The 21,636-nt window shown below is 40.8% G+C and overlaps 2 protein-coding genes across 2 annotated transcripts; one reads left to right on the top strand and one right to left on the bottom strand.

Annotated features, from left to right (window-relative positions):
* Positions 1 to 561: 561 nt before the first annotated feature.
* CLRN2 (clarin 2) lies at positions 562 to 6,982 on the bottom strand. Its single transcript, XM_063336137.1, has 3 exons — positions 5,732 to 6,982; positions 3,823 to 4,002; positions 562 to 3,421 (listed from the first exon to the last, which is right to left on the bottom strand). The coding sequence occupies exons 1-3, from the start codon at positions 5,982 to 5,984 to the stop codon at positions 3,159 to 3,161; spliced, it is 696 nt and encodes a 231-aa protein (XP_063192207.1). The 5' UTR covers positions 5,985 to 6,982; the 3' UTR covers positions 562 to 3,158.
* Positions 6,983 to 7,136: 154 nt separating this feature from the next.
* Positions 7,137 to 16,865, top strand: QDPR (quinoid dihydropteridine reductase). Its single transcript, XM_063336136.1, has 7 exons — positions 7,137 to 7,289; positions 7,433 to 7,525; positions 8,940 to 9,036; positions 10,706 to 10,846; positions 12,458 to 12,566; positions 13,962 to 14,045; positions 15,999 to 16,865. The coding sequence occupies exons 1-7, from the start codon at positions 7,203 to 7,205 to the stop codon at positions 16,102 to 16,104; spliced, it is 717 nt and encodes a 238-aa protein (XP_063192206.1). The 5' UTR covers positions 7,137 to 7,202; the 3' UTR covers positions 16,105 to 16,865.
* The last annotated feature ends 4,771 nt before the right edge of the window (positions 16,866 to 21,636 follow it).

Raw genomic sequence — 21,636 nt, 5'->3', positions numbered from 1 at the left:
TATGAAAAATGTGTTGTAATACACACATATTAGTACTACTGAAAAGCATTTCTGAAGCAATAGTTCTATGTGGACAGTCCTAAAATCTGCTTCCTTTTCACTTCCTAAAGAGAATTCCATTTAATAAAGGCTAAGTTACATGTTACAATATAATTCTTTCTGTACAACTACTTGTAAATTTTATGTTCATAGAACAATTACAAATGACAAATATTTCATTTTCCACTTGTGTAATTATACTGCAGTTTAAGGTCTTCTATTCCAGAGCCACTCAGAATTTTCTGTGAGGTGAAGGTGGTGTAACCACAGAGGCCTTTGTGGACATTTTTCTGGACAGTACTGTGCTGTTACTGATGCTGTGAAATGCTGAATTAAGACTCAATAGCCTTGGTGACTATTAACAGATATTCTTTATTGCAGTGCCGGGCGCACAGGGGATTGCTCCACCTAATGCGCGCCCCGACTGATTTAGATGTACAGTTTAAATACGTACTATGTATGTATATTCACTAGTTTTCCAAGAAATGATTACCTGTTCATTAACTCATTATTACAGGTTACTGCCCACTCCTGCATGTGCACTAGAGTCTCTCGATGGTCTTCAAAGACATCTGGTCATCGTTTACTTCCTCCGCTCCTCTTCATCGTTGTGACTTCTGGGTGAACTGCAGGCCTCTGCTCTACTTCTTTGTTCTTGCTGATGCATCAAAAGTGTTAGTTTTGACTAGTCTCTGCATTCCTCAGTAACCCTGGGCCCCTTGTTTTGAGAGGTAAGCTTCTACTACAAGGTTATACTGACCTAAAGCATTCTTTCTTAAAAAACAGGAGATACGTTCTGACATTTAGTACTACAGCTGTTGCATCTGCTCTTTGTACAGCCTTAAGGCGCCCAGTCTCTTAAATTAAGCTCCTACTCTAATTTACAGTTCTAATATATTAAGCACCTACTTCAATTAGTTTAAAGCTTTAATATATTAAACCCTACTTCATTACCATCTCAGACACCTTCATAGACTGGGCTGGTTTGCTGCTCGGAGCCGTGGCCAAGGGTAGAGACTGAGGGAAAGCACCAGTAAAATTAGAAGAACAGTGAAGTAAGTTGGTGGTATAAATTAGGAATCACTTTTTCTTCCTTACTGAGTCTCCTTTATGCTAAAATTGTAACAGTGCTCTAGACTTATCGAAACTTTCCATCTGTCTCTTAAATTTTTATGGGACTTTTAAAGAAAAAATGTAGTGCTCCTAAAAAAACCAGTGGCTAATACTGTCTTGAAGAACACGGATTATTAGGGCCTATTGCAGAAGCACCCTCAAAAATTTCTGCTTCGTTCATAATCCTAAACTTGTAGGGCCAAAACAAGAGATGGTACAGGCTACAGTAACAGACACCACTCATTGCATCTGTACGTTGAGTTTGGCTAATAAAGTTTCCGCTGGAACTAAGCCACTGACTGCCAAATGTCTGCTGGTCTTGCTGCATGTGTGCTGAAAAGGACATCAATATTTTTCATTTCTTACCTCACACAGAGCTTGCACATACATTGCTGAAGCATTTAGTGAACACAGTGATTTGAGTCTGCTGTGTAAATTGAGAGTACTTTGAATAGTTTTACAACAGCATAACTGATTTCATAAGAATACCAAATGAAAGTAGAATTTACTCCATAAAACATCTGTTTTCATTGGTCTTTAGATGAAAACAAAGTAAAAAGAGCATGGAAAATAAGTATTTGGGCCAAAGATATGAAACTCATATGCTTAAGCCAAGTTATAAGTCCTTATTTAAATATCTAAATAAGTGGCCTAATCAGCAAACATGTTAAACATCAGCTCATTCTAGCAACTTTCTTTACCGAGTGTTCTGCAGACTTCAGTGATAATACTGAAAATACTTGACCCTTACAGTAATATTTTTGTGAAGAAGTCTTTTCAAATAAAAATTAAGGAATTTTTGTATTTCCTGACATGTTCTTAAAACACTTTGAATTCATTTTCTAAAAAAGTTACTATTCTTTTCAAAGAGCTTTTCACAAGAATAGAGTTACACAACCTAGTGGTCTGAAGAAGAGTAACTGACTGCAAAATAATTAATTTAGATGATAACTTCTTTCATTCGTTCAAAGACATTCTTCAGTTATGTGTAGGTTTTATTGCTAATATGTTAGTATGTGTTCACTGTAGTAGTCAAATTCTAAAAATGACATGCTTAATGGCATATTGTTTTCTCGGAATTATTCATTACCCATGACCCAAGAACTGGTTGAATGCCTATCAAAATTATGATAGTTCCTAACACAGTAACTTTCCCATCCATTTCACCATTTTTATTAATTTTAATACTGTTTCATCATACATCACTTTTACTTGATTTCAGATAGACATAAGTATCGAGAGGGTTCTGAAGACAATTAATCTGTCACATTATTATTTTCCAAGTTTTCTAAAAGCACTATTACTTATATTCTGTTTACTTTACTTCCAGAAGCTGCAATGAAACCTTCATCTTGCAGCTAATAATTTTTTCATAGCCTACTAACATCCCATAAACATTACTTTTCTCACTTTACTTTATGGGTTTGATAATTTCTGTTCCAAAAACATTTCACACATACTTAGCCAGTGCTTCCCCTTAACTTTAGCCTCCCAGATGAAGAAGTCTTCTTTTTCAATGCAGTGTAACATCATCAAACATATCTCATATGGCCCTCTCAACATTTTCCAGATAATTCTGTGAAGGTAGTTGGCAAATGTCCATTCTGTCTGTTTTGAAGTAACCCTATATTATCAAAGATTTGTGATACACATATTTTCTTTCTAAACAAAAAAGACACTTAGTTTAGGTGAAATTTTGTGTTTCCTTAGTTTTCTAAAATATCTCAAAATGCAAATTTTCTAAAAACTGTGAACAGCATATGTTCACTGCAGATACTGGTCAGTTTTGAGAATAATGATATTTGTAGCATTTGTTTTTCCCACTTTCCTATACATGTCAATTGCTGGTAATGTAGACTGACCTTAAAAAATAACACAGATTTTCACAAGTGACCTCTTTACCCATGTTTATACCAAAATCGTCCATCCAAATCAAAAGCTGAAGAGCCAAGAAGCTGTTTCTATCAAGACAGTTCACTTGACCAAAGTAGTTTTGTGTAGATTTATTAATACATGATATCTTCTGCTGTAACATTTGCTTCTTCTGTTTTAGTCTTAATTTTAGGGAAATTGATCCCACTAATGGCTATTAGCAGCAAATTTACTGCATGTGTTGTGGCACTTGCCACACAAAGCCAAAAACAGTCCTCAAACCGTTCTTCTAAAATAACAAATTGAAAAATTTCCCGAAAATTGGCAATTCTTTCTGTAAGGTGATGAAGTTTCACAGCAGCCATAAAGCTGGTGACTGCAAGTACAACAAATCCACCTGCAACAAAATGAAAGAAGTATTCACCATTGTTATCACGACAGACAGTTTGGTTGTGCTTCAGAAAGGCTTATTGACTACAAGAGTGAGCATTATACTGAGTAGGGGTAGATTTAGGCATGGCTTAAACACCTTTAAAATGCTTAGTTTTTATTGTAAGGCCAAACATCATTTCAGCATTTGTAATAAAGCGCTTTTATCGGTGATCCTGTAAAAAGTTGACTAGGCACAATAAACCGAGATGCCACCTGACAGTTCTGTTTTGATAGATGAGAATTTGCTGCTAACTTAATTTTATTCACAAGTATTTAAATCAGGAAGATATTGAGTAAGGCAAGAGAAGGCACTTTTAACGTTTTATACAAATGCGACTAATGAAAAATACTGGTAAATAATTTTACCTGCAAGGAAGTTCCAAAGGCATACTCCTGCAGGACCTTTAATAGCCCGGTAAGGAACTTTTATGGCGTTAAGAATGCAGAATCCAAAACTGACCAGAGAAAAGAAAATGGCCACACAGAGGAACATTATAATCATCACGTGCAGGCCTGTATTCAGCTTTTTCACCATGTGTGGGAAAACTGTCAAGAAAAAAATCATCTATTCAGTGTGTATTTTTTCTTGACAACAGTAAACATCACACTGTGCTGGGTCTACAAACTTAAATTACACTTTTTAAGACTATATTTTACAGAGATGGTCAATTCGGGTAATTACACACATCTTATTTCATGATGCTTTATTTGTCACTGCATCAGACAAACCAGGGATGTTCTACTACAGGAACAATCCTTTACACAGGGTCTGTGAATGAGGATTCAGGCTTCAGTCCTGCTTTATTTATTTAGTTGTGTTAATATCTTTATCTCTGCTGCTGTATTGTCTGCTGCATTCTTTTCTGTCTCTTTTCCACCTCTGCTCTCCTAACCTCTATTTTTTGAGTTTCTAATTCCTGTCCCATGCTCTTAATCTCATCCCTTTGAAGTCTGATAGTCCCAGTTTCCTTGTCCAGCCCCTTGCTGTCTAAAATAGTATCACTCCATGTTTATTTCCTCATGATGTTATTCTTTTACTCTCTTCCTCTCTTTAATACTGGCTCTAGTGAGATCTACTCTGATTTCATACTTCCTAATCCCATAGGTTTCCGCTTTCAGATTCCATTCTTGGTTACTCATTAGTGAGATGCTCTTTCTGCTCTTGTGGGTATCTGGCAGTGTTTTAGTTACATCTGTAGGAAGCTTGTAAAGTATCGCAGTTGGGTGAGCTTTATGCGAAGTGCTCACATGTTTTCCTATAGGCATGAGCTCTTCCTCAGTAGCCTGTCACTCGCCTGTCTCTAAAGAATGGTAACTTTCTTAGATTTGTCTTCACAGAGTTACTTTGTTGGAGGGCCAGATTGGCCAGCAGCAGGGAAGTGTGGAGCACCTCAGTATTCAGTTTAAACTGCAGCCTTTTAGTAACAGAATCAGAGGAAATGTGAGTAGGGAATTGTAGGTGACATGCTGACTGACAGGAAAGAGAGAAGCTGATCAAGAAGAGCGCTAAAATACAAGCTGATCAAGAAGAGCCCTGAAAATCTTCAATGGAAAATATCGTTTTCACTACAGCACAGGATGTGTGAAAACTGGAAATGATCCAAAGTACAGATCAACATCTAAGTTCTTTTGAGACCTCAAGAAAATCTTGTAAGTTAAAAGGAATACATTTGTAAGAGTTTCTACGTTTTTGAAGAGTTCAGCAATTTTGTCTCTCCAAAGTTAGCAGAAAAAAGGGTAAAAATTTCTTCAACCTGTTAATAAAGTTATGAGTATCTGCTATGGCAGACATCTGCATTAGGACAGCTAGAGAAACACAGAAATGTGGGCTAAATAAATCTCTATTTCTTAAAGGATAAAAAAAGGGGAGGCATTCAACAGAGACGGCAAGAAGGCACAGAGAGATTGCAGAGCAACGCTTGGAATACGAAAGAGTCGGTTGAGGGGAAAGTATGATTTACAGGGTCATCTCCAAATGACTCTCGTTCCCTTCACAAGACTAAAAGGAAACCATCTGTTTAGCCCTAGGGATTTTTTTTTTCCCCCATCTTGATTCCAGGACTACAGAATATAACTGGAAGAAAAAAGCTAGCCTGAAATGGTAGTGATTTTACATTCACACTTAGATCCCAAACCATGAAGACCGCAAGTCAGCCACAAATATAAATTTAATAATAATGATTTTCATTCTCTAGGTTCTGTAAACAAAAAGAATAGAGTGCTTTTAAAGTTGAACTAGACATTAGGCTAAAGATTAAACCAAAATTGTACTTACTTGTGAATTTGGAACGCCGCCCGCCCAGCCCGCACTGGCGTATTTTGCCGCCCCGAAACAGTCCATAGTAAATTTCTCCGATGAACTTGACCAGCTCTGGATCTGTGGCATTGACCAAATCAGCTCCTGTTTTGCAAAGGATCTTTCCAGTCGTCCACTTTGGGGTCCCCATCGCAACAACAATCAAGATAAAAGATGCAAAACTTATTAGAGAAGCCAAGGCAAATAAAGTCTTTTTAAAACAGCCAGGCATCCTCGTGGTTTCAAGGAATCACCTCCAAGGCCTCTCTGCAGCAGTCAGACACATTTCCCATTTTTTCTCATGCTCCAAAATCCACAAATGAACAGCGGGTGTTTCAAAATACATCTCATTGTATTTTGAAGCTACAGAAATTAATCTGTACGGTTAAAAATCAAGCTCGAAAATATAATTTGCTGCGACAACATCCTGAGATGCTTGCAAGTAACAGCTTCATTATGCTGTAGTGCAATGATGCTTGTTTCTGCAGAAAGTAATCCTATATCTATTGCCCGGCTAATGTTTCATCGGAGGTTTAATTGTCCTGCTCAAATGACATCAAGTTCTTTACTGACACCTCACAGGAAGAAAATTAGAAGCAGAATCCGGTTTTTTTCAGATTATTAAAAACGTAGGTAAATAGCCATGTGCAAGGGACAAAGCATTAAAAACACATCATTTGGTATCAGGATTCTGCAGGCGCCTCGGCTGCCTTCTGTTTGCGCCCGCTCCCGCCCGGCGTCTAAATGTCACCGCCGCCGGAGCTGCGAGCGCTGCCCTTCCTCTCCAAGGCTGTTCTCGGAGGGACAGAGGCCGTGTTCCAGGCTGCCGAGGTGCCTCGTATGAACCTTCTGCATTGGGAACGGGGCGCACGCCGCCCCTCGCCGCCCGGGGGGGCCCGGCCGGCCCCGGGTCTCGGGGAGCGCAGCGAGCGGCGCCATTGAAGCTACAGGTGCGATCCAGGAGCGCTAAAGGAAACCGGCCGTAATTACCAGCGCTTCTACGGTTACTGCTACCCAAGACCTGCAGGGGCCTTTATAACCACTAATTAATTAATCCCGGCAGTATCCCTAGCGGGCAGGTAGCACAGCCCGCCGCTGGAGCTCAGGCCGGGTGGGGAGAGGGGGGGCCGGCTTTTCGCCCCGAGCCAGGCGCTGAAGGCCCGGGGCAGCCGCGGGACTTCCTGAGGTAAAACTGCCGCGGCAGCACCCCGTCAGCCCCCGGGGGGCGGGCTGGGGCTCGGCCGAGGCACCGGGCCTTGCCCTCCTCCGGCACGGCCCCCTATGGCCGGGCGCCGCCGCCCCTCGAGCGCCCCCCCTACCCCGCCGGGGGCAGTCCGCATGCGCAGGCGGGGCCGGCGGGGCGGGGAGAGAGGAGCTTGAGCTTGATCTGCATCTGCATCTGCATCTACATCTAGATCTAGATCTACAGCCGGGCGAGCGGGCAGCGGGCATGGCCGCGGTGGGCAGGGTGCTGGTGTACGGCGGCAGAGGGGCGCTGGGGTCCCAGTGCGTGCGGTACTTCAAGTCCAGGAACTGGGTAAGCGGCGGGCCGGGGGGTGGCGAGGCAGGGAGCCGGCCCCAGCGGGGAGCCGTCCGCCGGGAGGGCGTCCCACGCTGGGGGCCGCCTCAGGCGTTTGCGGGAGCGGGCCCGCTAACGCGCCGTTTCTCTCGCCGCGGCAGTGGGTGGCCAGCATCGACCTAGCGGAGAACGAGGACGCCAGCGCCAACGTGGTGGTGGGGGCGACCGAGTCCTTCCCCGAGCAGGCCGAGCAGGTGGGTCCGCGTCGGGGCGCGGGGCGGGCGCTGCCCGGGGGCTAGAGGCGGCTCTCTCCGGGCCGGGCTGTGGAAGCGCTGCATCCAGCCTCTCCCCACGCCTGTTCGCCGCCGTTCGCCCCTTGCCCGCCGCTGCGTCAGTGAGGAAGGCGGCGGTGGGGATGGGTCCGGCTTCAGGCGAGAAGCCGCCGTGTGGGGCGGAGGAGCCCGGGCGGTGTCGGTCCTGCTGCCGGTTGTGAGCACGAACATCCCGGCTCCTGTTCGTCGCTGCTGCTTTTTTCTGTAACTTCCTTTTAACCGCATGCATGCGTGAATGTGCAGAAAGAGCTCGATCTGGCGTTTTGGACGTTCAGAACGTGAGGCAGTTTTGCATTATTTTTCTCACGGTGACTTGAAAAGTCGCGGAGTCACGGACTGAATCAGATGACGATGGATTAGGACATTTTAGCAGGCAGTGCTTCTTTCCGATGTCCTAACTCCTAAATGCGTTGTGTGAGGGTAGATGGTATACTCAAAGCATGGCCCAATAGGATCCGGAGAGAATCCACTGGTTTCTGCAAAAGTGAACATGGGACAATCAAAGCTAACCTAAAAACTGTTTTGCTTTATTCTCGAGAGATAGGATCATTTTTTCTTAAATTTTAATTTTTGAACCTATTTCTCTTATTGATAAACTGAATCACTAGCCAATATGTTTTCTTTATAGCTACACAACTCTTAAGGCTTTTAGAGACTTATATAAAATGTTTGCAGTGTGGTTTTCAATACCAAGCCTTTGTGAAAACAGTGGTTTTTTTCTTTTATAGAGAGATGTGCTTTTCACTTTGACATAAAATTCATAGCTGACTAATTAATTGCCAACCGTAAAGCCTTACATTTGAAAGAGAAAAAAGATACTGGATATCTAGTATATAAACTCAAATTTAGGGGTCAGACTCAAACTGATGGTTGTGGTCTACATAGAAGCAATAAGAAGGCTAATCTTTAGTTGTTCATTTCTTGCACTGTCATCAAAAGTGACACCAGTAGTTCTGGTCAGACCTGGAGTTTCATTTCCTGTATTAAACAGCACTGTACCCAGAGAAGAACATGTCAAAAAGTAAGTCACAAATAAAAAACTTTGTTAATGTTATAGGTAAGCGTTGGATCTTCCAGTCCTGCTCAAATCAGTTATTTCCAGTGACATCGTATACTGTATGGTCTGACTTTCATCTATAATTATCTTTCAACAAAATTATTTTGTTTTGATTTCATAGATCATAAATTTTTAATTTTCTGCTGCTGTTTAAATTGCTATGTGTTGCGTTACTTAGCTACATAACTGGAAATAAGTAACTTTAAGGCAGCCTTGATGTTTACTCCTTTACTTGATCAGTCCAGTATTTTCAATATGTCTTTGTCCTATGTAATGAAGGTGACAGCGGAGGTTGGAAAACTTCTTGGTGAAGAAAAGGTGGATGCAATCTTGTGTGTAGCAGGCGGATGGGCTGGAGGCAGCGCCAAAGCTAAATGTAAGCCTTTAGTACATGCATGCTAGTGAACACATGAACGAAATCTGAGAGTAATCCTTAAAAATCACAGTAATAGAGGTATTTGAGATCATCTTTCTTCCCGAGTCCAGAAGACGACGTGAGTGTAAAAGTACAAGATAGCTCAGTTACAATGCTTCTTAGTACTTTTCTGAATTATTGCTGTCTGTTAAATTTTTACAGTGCTTACTAGTCTCAGTAATACTTTTTGATGCACGAGTTTTCATCAGAAAAAATATTGATGCACTTTGTGAAGGAGTTTAGCATTGTTATCTATGAACTAACTTTTGCTGAGCTTACCCATGTCAGGCAAGTTATGTAGGACAGTGGCTGGGTAGAAACATTGATGTTGTTTCCTAATTTATTGCTTTATGCATAAAACCTCAGTTGCCTTGTGCAGCTCTCTGAGCTATTACTGTGCAATACAGTATGGGAAGGAGCTGTCTAATGAGCTGAGATCATGCTACAGAAAAGAATCTTCAGCTTTAGAAAACCTTTTAAACATGTAACATTCAGAATGAAATTTTATACTTTATGCACTAGTATAGAGATACAAGGGAAAAAAAAAAGCCTTTTTTTCTGCCTGGAGTAAATCTGGTAAAATATGTCCTTTTCTTCCCCTCTTCTAGTTCAGACATTACAAGCAAAGATTACTTTTTAAAGAGAGACTATATGGAAAGGCATACACACTTACACTGGAATTGCATTATATTGATTGTTATTAGTGTGCACCATATTTTAAATCAGGTGATTTATCATAACCATAATTTGTAGTAATGTTATTGGCAGCATTGCAGGATATCTTGGGGTAGGTGGTTGGCTTATGTCACAGAGTTATTTATGCTTATTCCATATTGTCTTATGGAAACACTTCTTTCTGAATACTGAAATTTTTGACATGGCTAGTTATTGTTTTTCCTCTTTTCCCATGCAGATATTGATAATAAAAAACAGTGAAGAGAGTTCAAGTTTTGCTCAATTTGAAGTTGCTGGTGCACCTTCACTAGTAGGCTGCCTTACCAGAGGCTGCGCTCCAGTTCGTAGGGGCACTGGAATGCACACTTAGTACAGTGCAGATGCGTGCATCTTCGATATTCCATTCCAACATACTACTGTCAGACAGGCAGGTTGATTCTTGGTTTATGAAATAATCTGGTTATAAGAACTACATACCTCTTTTTCAACTCCTTTGTCTCTTGGAGACTCTATCTGCACACTAATGGAGCATAGCTCTTTTGCAGTCAGTGAGGAAGTTATGGAAAGAGACAGATCGTGCTGCTACATGGTGAGATGAGGCTAATGTGCGAGTTTTGAGATCCTTGACATAGATTGAGGCAACCCCTACAGGGGTTTCAAGAGCTTGGAAATCTTTGAACCACTAATGAAACTATCTCATGTTTGTTTATTTTATTTTTTTAATTTCTGGTAGTGAGAAAGATAATTACCTGGAATACATGCCGTAGAGCTGGGACTCAGACTCCAAAGATAAAGGAGATACGAAAGACATAAATCGATGTTTTACCCAATGTGGAAGTAGAAGATGGTAGAAAGCATGTTTTCATAGGCTGTTAGACTCTGTGTGACAGTAAGGAAATGAGAGTTACAAATCTTCTATCTTTTAGTTAGTTTCACTAATTCTCTTCCCAATCAGCTTTATACAAAAACTGTGATCTGATGTGGAAGCAGAGCGTTTGGACATCCACTATTTCCAGCCACCTAGCCACAAAACATCTGAAAGAAGGCGGCCTCTTGACTTTGACAGGAGCTCAAGCTGCTTTGTCTGGAACTCCAGGTAAAATGCAATGTATGGTAACTGCTGGGACATCAGCAATTATAGCTATGTGTTCGTCTGAGCATTCTTGTTTGTGAAGCAACAGTTTCACTCCCCAATTTCTTGACACCTAGTACAAATGGAAAATTGCTGCTGAAGAACTTAGGAAAGTGTAGTTTTGTAGGTAGCAGTACTGAATCTCTTGAAGCCGGAGGGCAAACAGATAGAATCAGTGTTTAAATAGTATTTGACAGGCATTGGTGAAATGTACTAATATATGATACAGTAAAAAAAAGTTTGGAAAATAAGAATAGAATCACACAGCGTGGTGTAAGTACTGTCTTTAAAATAGAGTTTAATCTCCTATTTGTGTTCTGAAAGGCAGGGTCCTTAGTTGCCCAATTTTTCCATTGGTGAGGACTGAGCTAATTCTGTTAAATGTGTTTGTCCTGTTCATGTTCTGATTCCAGTCTGCCTTTGCTTCAGACTTAGATAAGCTTGTTGACCTTCGGCTTTGCCCTCTGCTAGCTATTTAATATGAACTTTATTAATTTTTTCATCTCCCTTCTCACCATGTTGGTCTACATGGAGGAAGAAGTCTGGGACCAATTTAAAATTTAAAAAGAAAAAAAGGGCACGGACACACAAGCCCACAGGCTGGGAAAGGAAAGTTTGAGACAAATACTCTTATTTCCCAATCTTTTATTAGTTTGGCTTCAATAATATTTTGAAGAGACATAGATACTAACATTTTACAACATATAATACTTACGAATATTCCTGAAAGCTGTATCTAAAACTGTTCAGGAAAAATATGTTGTATTTTCTAGTTAATGATTTATCTTCTATGTTTACAACTGCATTGGGCATAGTCTGAAGATAAAAGGCTTGTTTTATGAGAATAAGTAGATGAATAATTTACTGTGTACTACTGACTGACCATATACAAATGAAAAAATGTGAACTCTGGCAAACTTTCATGTTGTTTTTTGTTTGGGTGATTTTGGGAGGTAGGGAGCACAACACAGGAATTACAGCGGTCTGCTTTCATGTTTTGAACTAGTTGGTTTCAACAAGTCTGGATTTTTCTGAAAAACACAGCAGTGCTTTGGGCAAACACATGCAACTTATTAACATCAGGAAGAATTGGGAAAGAGTTGTTACTCAACTTTTGCAAATATGATTTGTTAGGCTTGTTACTACCAGTCATTATGGAAGGAATCTTTTTCTTTTTTGCTGTTAGTGTGAATTTTCTTTTCCTATGTGTAAATATTGACTCGCATAATGCAAATTAAAGAATACTGAGAGTTATATGAACAGTTACAGAAGTAATCTGACAGTGATAGCTAAGAAATGTAGAAGCACGACTTGGTAAGCCGCTTATTTCTATAGCGCTGAGTAAACTGAGTTCTATGATAGTTCTGGATGTCTAGTAAGAGCTTTTTGGTTTTTCCTTTTTTTTTTTTTTTCCTTTTAATACGTATGTTTTGGTATAATTTAAAACTCTGATTCTGTTCTGGCTGTGGTAAGTGGTCTTAAACTTAATATTAATCAAATAATTTGAGTTGCTATCATACCGCATACTGAGAGCTGTTTTGATTGTGCTCTAATTTTCCTGTTTTTAATTGGTAGGGATGATTGCCTACGGCATGGCCAAAGGAGCAGTGCATCAGCTTTGTCAGAGTTTAGCTGGTGCCAATAGTGGCTTGCCATCCGGTTCCGCTGCTGTTGCTGTTTTACCGTAAGTGGCTGCATGGTGGCCTCTGCCTGCGTTGTTTAATTTAATTACTACTGTAACCTAGAGTCACATGAATATTCTTGCCATGTCCTGTTCACGGTACACAAAGAGCTTCTCAGACATATTTAGAGTTTCATAGAGAAAGGAGGCATCTTGAATGTATGAACAAAACGATATGCAAGTCACCGTAGAAATGATTAAGTACTATTCCTTTTCTTTGCAAAACAGTAGTGGATGTTAGGATTAAAATTTTATTCACTTTTAACCAGTTTAACCATAGCTGTGCATTAACATGATTATTTTTTTTTTTCCTTTGCCCCAGTATAGCCAAAACTCTGAAAATGAGATGAGCTATTCAGCAGAGTTTTAGACTTAGCTGTGTGATAATAGTTTAGCAAAGGATTACTTGACAAGTTTTGACTGGGTTAAAGGTGCTCCTTCATAAGGTGCTGTATCTCTATGCTTGATCAGTAAAATTAGGTCACTTTGGGGATCTGTGAAAATAGAAGTTTAGCCTGTCACAGCTTTCTTTTTGATGGGGAAAGCTAGTAAAAAGTGGATGGCTTAGTAGTCCTTCAATTTCCCTACATTTATCAGTTCTGCTGCAAAAATTAAAAGTATTTTTCTTGCCGGGTGCACATCTACTTCAGGACCTAAAACTTAAGAGTAAGGGGTTCTGTATAGGGATTTGGAACACTACCTGAATTCTCCCTGCTTTGTTTTCCTCATATACACAGTCTTATGCACACTTCTTCAGGTCAGAGAGCAACAGCATTAAAAGTGTTTGGATAATTGACATCACCTTCTACAGAGCTTCTACAGGCAGACACCAAGATCACTGGACTTTGGGCATTTTGCTCTTGCATAGTTCTCATGCAAAAACTCTGTTCTTGAGTGAATTTTTGAGAGAGTAATTATACCTTGGATTGTTAGCAGCATCTCAGTGAGGGAGTTGTGTGAAATTCACCCCTTAATATCACTGTGTGTAGTGTAAATACGTATCATCAACCCAAAACTTCTATGCTTGTGTGCTCACTCTCTGCATTTTCAGTGGGTGTGAGGCGTGGATGTAGTGTGTATATGCTGTGTAGTGCATGGGAACGTATTACTGCCATTCCCTGTCTGCATGGGAGAGACTGCAAGGGAGCTGTGGGATAAGTGATCACCCTAATGGGCTGGATGTCGTCAGCGCGCCAGGAAGGTGAGGGATTATAGATTGGGGCCTTTGCTATACATGGAAACTGATGGCTATATGCTGTTAACACATGTAGAGGGTGCAAGGGAAATCCATACCACGTGGTATAAAAGTCAAGCATATGTTACAGCAATGAATAGAAGCAGGTGGCACTCATCAGAAACATGATGTATAAATAAAAGGCTTATCTTTTTTAATCACAGGGTTACCTTAGACACACCAGCAAACAGGAAATCAATGCCTGATGCAGATTTCAGCTCCTGGACACCCTTAGAATTCATTGCTGAGTGAGTATCCGTGTGATAACTAAGCAATTCTTCACTGTCCCCTTTGCTGCTGCATCGTATTGCATGTTCTTTCTAAATAGCTGTCTTGGATTTGGGTGGGTTTTTTTCCTCCATTGTCCCCTTATTGTGTATGTTTCTAAATCACGCTGGGTTTATTGCACAGGCTTCTTAACTGGAGAGAATTAGCTCAACTCTGTCAACTTCAGCATCTCTACACCAGTTACTCCAACAAGAGAGATAGCCTTAAGCAGTTAGAAGCCAGAGAATCCCATAAAGCCTGTAGTCAAACTAAATTGCAGGCAGCAGATGCAGGAGATAGTGGTCTGGCTTAAAGGTAAAGTTTGGTGGGATTTTTTTGTTTTAAACACTCTTCACTGCTCAGTCTATGGTATGTTAGTTCACTTCTCTCACCTGACTAAATTTTTCTAAAAAAGAGCAGGAATTTTGCCAAGTTTTTTTTTTTTTTCCCCCCATCATCCACAAAGACTTGTCCTGAGTGATGTTGCAAAATGCTGAAACTTCCAACTGTAGCTTATTTAACAGCAGGCTGAGATTATAAGGCTTACTCTTTCTAATTCCTCTCAGTTAGAGAAGGTGCAGTATAAGTACTGCTTTCTGTGATGTGGTGGGGAGTAAAGATTCTGCTGAGGGTGAGCTGTCAAAAGGCAGAAAATAAGGACACAACTGTGTTGTCTCTTTGAGGAAAAACAAAGATGAGTCTATGTTTGTACATTGTAAGAGCTTTACTCTTGCACATTTTTAAAGTCCTTTAGAACTGACACTGAAATTGCATTTACTGATTGCTAATTGTTCAGAGAGTAGTTTAGTTCTGACATTAGATTTCCTTTTTTTTAAGTTGGATGTCAGAGTGGAAAATGGTTTTTATTTTTTTTATTGCCATAAGCCTCTGCAGTTCTTTGATGTGGCTCTTTAAAAGGGACCCATCAATTGAATTTAGTTGGCCTAAAAACGTTCAAAAAAAGATCTTTAATTTATTGTGCTTCGGAGACTGCTTAGCCAGATGTTGTGGTTTTACAAATTCTTTTTTTAAATTTTAACTTTTAAGTATTATTTCCTTACGGGAGAAATAGGTTGATTGGTTTGTTTTGTTTCTTGGGTTCTAATTCCCTAAACTTTAAGTCCAGCATTGGAAACAGAAAATCTCAATGGCTGTGGAAGAAAAACATCCAGTGTTTTTAAGTGTTGGTAACATCCACATCTTGGGAAAGATGTGGCAGATCTTTTCCCATACGATACTCTAATTTTGTGCCCTGGAAGCCGTTGTATCAGATAGTGACTCTCATGTTGGAACACCCTGCTATGTCTGCAATATTGGAAGGGTTGATAGATCTGAAAAATATACTGCACTTTCTGTATTATATTTCGAGTATGGAGTTCATGTTACACGTTGATAAGGAGTGTGCTGGTATGCTACCTAGAATTAGTCCATCTTACTCAGCATTATTTTGGATGTCTTAAGGCTTTCTGCGCTTCTGCTGAGACCACTTTCACAGTTAAATATCTAAGTGTTATAATGCCCTATTGGTAGAGTAATGGATTTAGCAACTCTATTTTACCCATAAATCTGTGTTCCTGATACATACTATACAAGCAACTTAAGTAGCTGTTTTCAAAATTTTTTTTTAACTTGGAAAAAAACTTGCCGCTTTGGCATGTCGCTTTGACGCTTGAAGCTCTTGGCCTTTTCCTTTGAGATGTTCTGAAAATCCTGTCTGTGCCCTATGGATTTCTCTGGACTACTGTCCACTCTGAAGGTCTGAATCCAGTGATGGCTTTGCTAGTTTACAAGCTACATAGAAATCACTAGAGAGGGCAATAGGAAAAGAAGGGAAAGTAATAGGCTTTTATTTTATGCTTTTTGTTGATATACCTGATAACAGTATTTTTTTTTCCCTCCTCTTCACCCTGTTTTATCCATCTATTTTAAAACAGAACATTTTATGACTGGGTAGCAGGAAAGAATCGACCAAACTCAGGCAGTCTAATCCAGGTGATAACTACAGGAGGGAAGACTGAACTAGTTGCAGCACATCTTTGATGTCAGTCACTTAAGACGGTGGAACTTCAGCGAAAGAGAAGCTATGGAAAATCTGTCTGCCTGTTTAATTAGATGGTATTCTGTATCCGGTGATTGTAATTGTGTCATTAATGGAACCAGATTTCAAGTAAAATTTCTGTGCTGTCAGTTGTGTGATATCAGCATTTGTTTACCAACAAGTATCAAGTATTTGTCTCTAAATGAAAGTTGCAGTCTTTAAAGCTTGTAGATGTCCTAAGTCTGAGCATTATATGTCAACTTACCTGTTTCCTCTGAAGTGGGAATTGTGCTTAATTGTGTCATATAATCACATATATAATGGTTGGATTTTTCCTCAGTCAGTAAGTGCTTCTGGCAGCTTACTGTAAATCTTTCAGTAGTCTGTCTTCAGTCTGAGAATATAACCCCATCCCTGCATATTATGTTGGTTGTAATTATAGGAAATGTTACAGTCATATATGATGTCCTGTTCTCATAATATTTTTTCTTGTGAATGTTCCAGTTGAGTTAATGGAACTGCATAGAGATTACTCACTTGAGGAGGAGTTCCTAATTTGCCTTACAGTTTATAAGCTGCTATCAGGCCTACAGTTGTAGGATAAAACAGTTGTTCTGCCAAATGATTAGTATGTCTTTGTCTTAGTCATGATGGTTCTTTAATTTTTCTAAAAGCAAAGTACCGTAAAGAAATACCAGAAAGAGCATATACACTTCTACTTGAATATGGAACTTTTTGCGCTAAATAAATGTATATTGTTTTATGTACTGGGCTGTCTCCAATCACTGTAACCCAAATATCTGGATAACATCTTAGTCAGTTTAACTGAACTTGCAGTTCAGTTATGGAAAAGGACTTTCTTTTTTTACTTATTTCCTTCAGATTGTGCTGCATAAAATACATTTCTGTGGTAGAGGTGCAGAAGAGCTACTAGCCATGCATAGAGGCAGGCCTTCAGCTGGAGCGAATGCTTTTTAATCCAGCTACATTACATGGAAATATAGTTTGGTTGCAGAGTGAAAGTATGGCCTATTCCGAGCATAGATTTAGATGGAACCAGCACTGTTAGCTTTTTTTGGGGAGGTGTCTGTGCTAAGGAGAGGGTTGCTAAGCTTATGGAGACCTAACCTGACTAGTTGTCTCCCTCTGTGTCATGTTGTGTGAATGCCACAGCACAGGTCTAGAAGCAGAACAGCTGTGTTGGGAGAGAGTTGAACATGAAGCAGCGCCACTGGTCGCTCTGTGCTGCTGTGCGTGTGCAGCTCTAGCTCCAGTGCCAGTTCCAATGCCTCACAGGGGTCTGCTCTGCATATCTCAACTGCTGCTCTCATCCAGCTAATTAAACAAAAGGCTATGTTTATTGTAAGACAGAGTAGCTGTATAAATGCATGAGGTGGAAGAAATCCATTTTGAATGGAGTGTGAACATAGTAACAGGGACATTGTCCTCAACTGAGCTGTCCTTCTGCTCTTGCTTGAAGGGTGAAGGATGGTAGAAAACATGAGCAATTTCTCTGTTCCATAAAAGGTGTCTGCCCCAGTGTCCTCATTCAACTTGTACTGGTGCCTACTGGGTAAGAAGCAGTAATATAGCTGTTGAAAACAATAATAAGTTGACTGTAGTAATGTAAGTGGTGAAATATGCTGACTGTGAAACAATGAATAGTGTTAAAACAGAATTGTGAATGGAAGACTGTTGCCTGGATTATTAACTCTTATCAGTTGTAGATATGTTTGGAAAGATATGAAAATGGCATTATTGAGGCTTGAGAGTGAGAATGAAGGTGTCGTATGTCAAGCTTGCCTGCTAGAGATGGGAGATGTAACCTGGGGAGTTTGATGGAAAAGACACTTTTTGTGACCAGTTTCATCCTGTGTCTCTACAAACTTCATTCCAGTTAAGTAATCATCTAGGAAAAAAAGCCACCCTGGCACTGGAAACATCTGGGTTGCCTAGCTCCTTCAGCAGGCTCAGAGATCTGTCGGTGCTGCGATGAGAAGGAAACACATAGTCTGTGGGAACTGCAGGGAGTCAATCCATACTAAACAACTGGAGGCTGCTTGTCTGTTGTGAGGATTGTCACAGAATGGTTTGGGTTGGAAAGAACATTTGAAGATCATCTAGTCCAACCCCCCTGTTGTGGGCAGGGACAACTTAGTGCTTCTTACAGCAATGCAATACCTGGTGAATTTCCACTCTGGTGTTATTGAGAGCCCCTGAATTATTCAGCATATTTTACTGTTTGTATGGCACCATCATCAACAATGTAATACTGCAGAAGTAAGAAGCTTATCCTGCTTTAGTTTAAGGAATGCAATATTTATTCATTTCTTATATATATTAAGCATCTGAATTTACCATTTTTTTTATTTAGGACTGTACAATGGGTGCCATTAAAAAATTCTCGTGCGTAGATCCAGTTTAGTAAGGCACTCTTCTATACAACCTCCTTCTGAAGATGCATGCTACTGTTTACTAAAGAAAGAGGTGGGTGAGGTCTGGGGAAAAATAAAACACAAATCGTGCCATGCAGATCAGTCATGCTCTTATGCTCTAACCCGTTTGTGCTTGGCATTCTCATTTTTACAGGAGCAGCAGTCTGCCCCTTCTGTAGAAAAGGGATGTTTCCAGACCTGAGCCAATGTGTCTTTGAAAACATGATGCAATTCATACACGTGGCTGTTACGCGTGGCATCGGGTACAAACATGCAGAGACAAAATGCATCTTTGCCAGAATACCATGGGAGCTGAGACAGGTCTGATTTGTATGAATATTTTTTTCTTCTACGGATTTAGAAAAAATAGATTTTAATAAAGCACAAGCAAGTATAAAAGAGACTTTTACAGAAAAATATCAATAGTACCATTACAAATCCAAATGAACACTGGGCAAGAATCTGTTTTTGATGTTTCAGGCTGGGTTGACCCTGGCTGGACACCTGGTGCCCACCAAAGCTGCTGTATCACTCCCCTCCTCAGCTGGACAGGGGAGAGAAAAGATAACAAAAGGCTCATGAGTCGAGATAAGGACAGGGAGAAATCACTCAGCAATTACCGTCAGGGGCAAAGCAGACTCGACTTGGGGAAATAGGTTTAATTTATTACCAATCAAATCAGAGTAGGATAATGAGAAATAAGAACTAAATCTTAAAACCCCTTCCCCCCACCCCTCCCTTCTTCTCGAGCTCAACTTCGCTCACGAGTTTCTCTACCCACCCCCTGCAGCGCAGGGGGACGGGGAATGGGCATTGTGGTCAGTTCATCACATGTTGTTTCTGCTGCTTCTTCCTCCTCAGATGGAGGACTCCTCACACTCTTCCCCTGCCCCAGTGTGGGGTCCCTTCCACGGGAGACAGCTCTCTATGAACTCCTCCAATATGAGCCCTTCTGCAGTTCTTCATGAACTGCTCCAGCATATGTGCTTTCCATGAGGTGCAGTCCTTCAGGAACAGACTGCTCCAGCGTGGGTCCCCCACGGGGTCACAAGTCCTACCAGCAAACCTGCTCAAATGTGGGCTCCTCTCTCTATGGGTCCACAGGTCCTGCCAGGAGCCTGCTCCGGTATGGGCTTCCCATGGGGTCACAGCCTCCTTCAGGCATCCACCTGCTCTGGCATGGGGTCCTCCACAGGCTGCAGGTGGATATCTGCTCCGCCGTTAACCTCATGGGCTGCGCCTGCCTCACCATGGTCTTCACCATGTGCTGCAGGAGAATCTCTGCTCTGGTGCCTGGAGCACTTCCTCCCCCTCCTTATTCACTGACCTTAGTGTCTGCAGTTGTTGCTCTCACATATTCTCACTTCCCTCTCTTCTGGCTGCAATCGCACAGCTTTGTTGGGGTTTTTTTCACCTTTCTTTAAATATGTTATGCCACAGGTGCTACTACCATTGCTCAGCCTTGGTCAGTGGCGGGTCTGTCTTAGAGCTGGCTGGCACTGACTCTATCGGACATGGGAGAAGCTTCTAGCAGCTTCTCACAGAAGCCCCACCTTGTAGCCTCCCTGCTACCAAAACCTTGCCACCCAAACCCAATACACAGGCGCAAGTGGACGAGAACCCGAGCTGCTGTTTGGACTGAGGCCACCATCCGTTAAAGCCTGACCCATGTAGGGTCCTATTGCTTTGCAGAACCTTTGGTTCACTGCAGGACTGAGTCCAAAACGTCTTCAATTTTCACTGTGAAGTCAAATTCATGTATTTTACCAACAGGCTTAATTAGTTTTTCAAAGTTATATTTTGTGAGAAAATTAGTTTTTTACCAATTAGCTAACAAAATTGCCACAAAATGAAGGTTTAAAATTATGCTTTGCACCCAAGGAAAACAGATGGAATGGTTTCCAAATACGATGGTAGCTGAGTCATTCAGCAGTTGCAGTTCTACATTCACTCAAAAATGTACTTTGAAACCTTTTGTTGAAATAATTCATTATGCTAAACAAGCACAATTTTTTTATAGTGGAATGAAAACCACCACCACAACAAAAAATAACATTATCTTGTTTCTTCTTCCTTGTATTGGGTCTCTGGAAGAAAACAGATGGGGACCGTAATCGCATGTGGAGATGCTTCAGACTAACCCTTGTGCTGTTGAACAAGGTGAGAAGTAGGCAGACATCCGAAAAGCATTGCAGAAGTCAATAGCAAATGTCACTTGAGATTTAGATCCCTGTCAGACACTGCCATTCTGGCACTTCCCGAAACACCACGTTCTAAAGGATTTTGCTTTATAAATGCAGCAGGTCTCAACACCGTCTGGGAGAGCTCTTCTGGGATGTGATCACAGACTCCCATCGCTGAGTTGAGGCTGATCTTCAGGAATGCCAGTAGAGGGCAGAGACTTCCAATACATTGGGGAGTTTGTTGCTAGGAATATGTAACTGTTCTTTTTGGGAGTGAGGATTTTAATCGCGCCACAACCTCTGCTGAGTGGCTCATTTTCCTTTCTTGCTTTATTGTCCTCAATCCAAGCTTTCTGGCCTTTCCTAAACCAAGCACATGCAGCCTATTACATAGACCACTTCCAGAAACCCTTCCATCTGTTTCAAACAAAACGAAACACAACACAACAAGAAAAAACTACAACCAACAATAACAATGCACAAAAAAAAAAACCAACAAAAAAAGAAGCCAAGGCTGTGAAGGGAGTCCCACAGCAGGGCGTAGCATTACTGTTATCAGCAATCAGTATTCTGTAACACAGCTTTAGGGGCTTGGACACAATAGGAAGGGAAACATTATTTAACTTCTGTACTGCGCATAAGGATTATAAGAATTTCCTGACCTAACCAAAAGAACCAGCATCTATTCAGACCAGACTGGTATTAACAAAGAGATGGGATTTGGAGACATAAAAATTAATTACTATAGGGTTTTAAATGTGAAAGTTTTAACTCCTTTGCCTGTGAAACGAAGGAATAGATAATATTAAAAAAAGGGTTATTTAGGAGGGAACGAGCAGTATCAAGCCACACGACTGTCATTCCTATAGCTTAATATTATCCAGTGCCTCCTGTAGATAGGAACTACACCACTAAT

Source organism: Chroicocephalus ridibundus, chromosome 5, assembly GCF_963924245.1.
Source record: "Chroicocephalus ridibundus chromosome 5, bChrRid1.1, whole genome shotgun sequence".
Lineage (NCBI taxonomy): Eukaryota > Metazoa > Chordata > Aves > Charadriiformes > Laridae > Chroicocephalus > Chroicocephalus ridibundus.
Note: the sequence above shows the minus strand (reverse complement) of the source record. Positions and strands in the feature narration are given on the sequence as shown.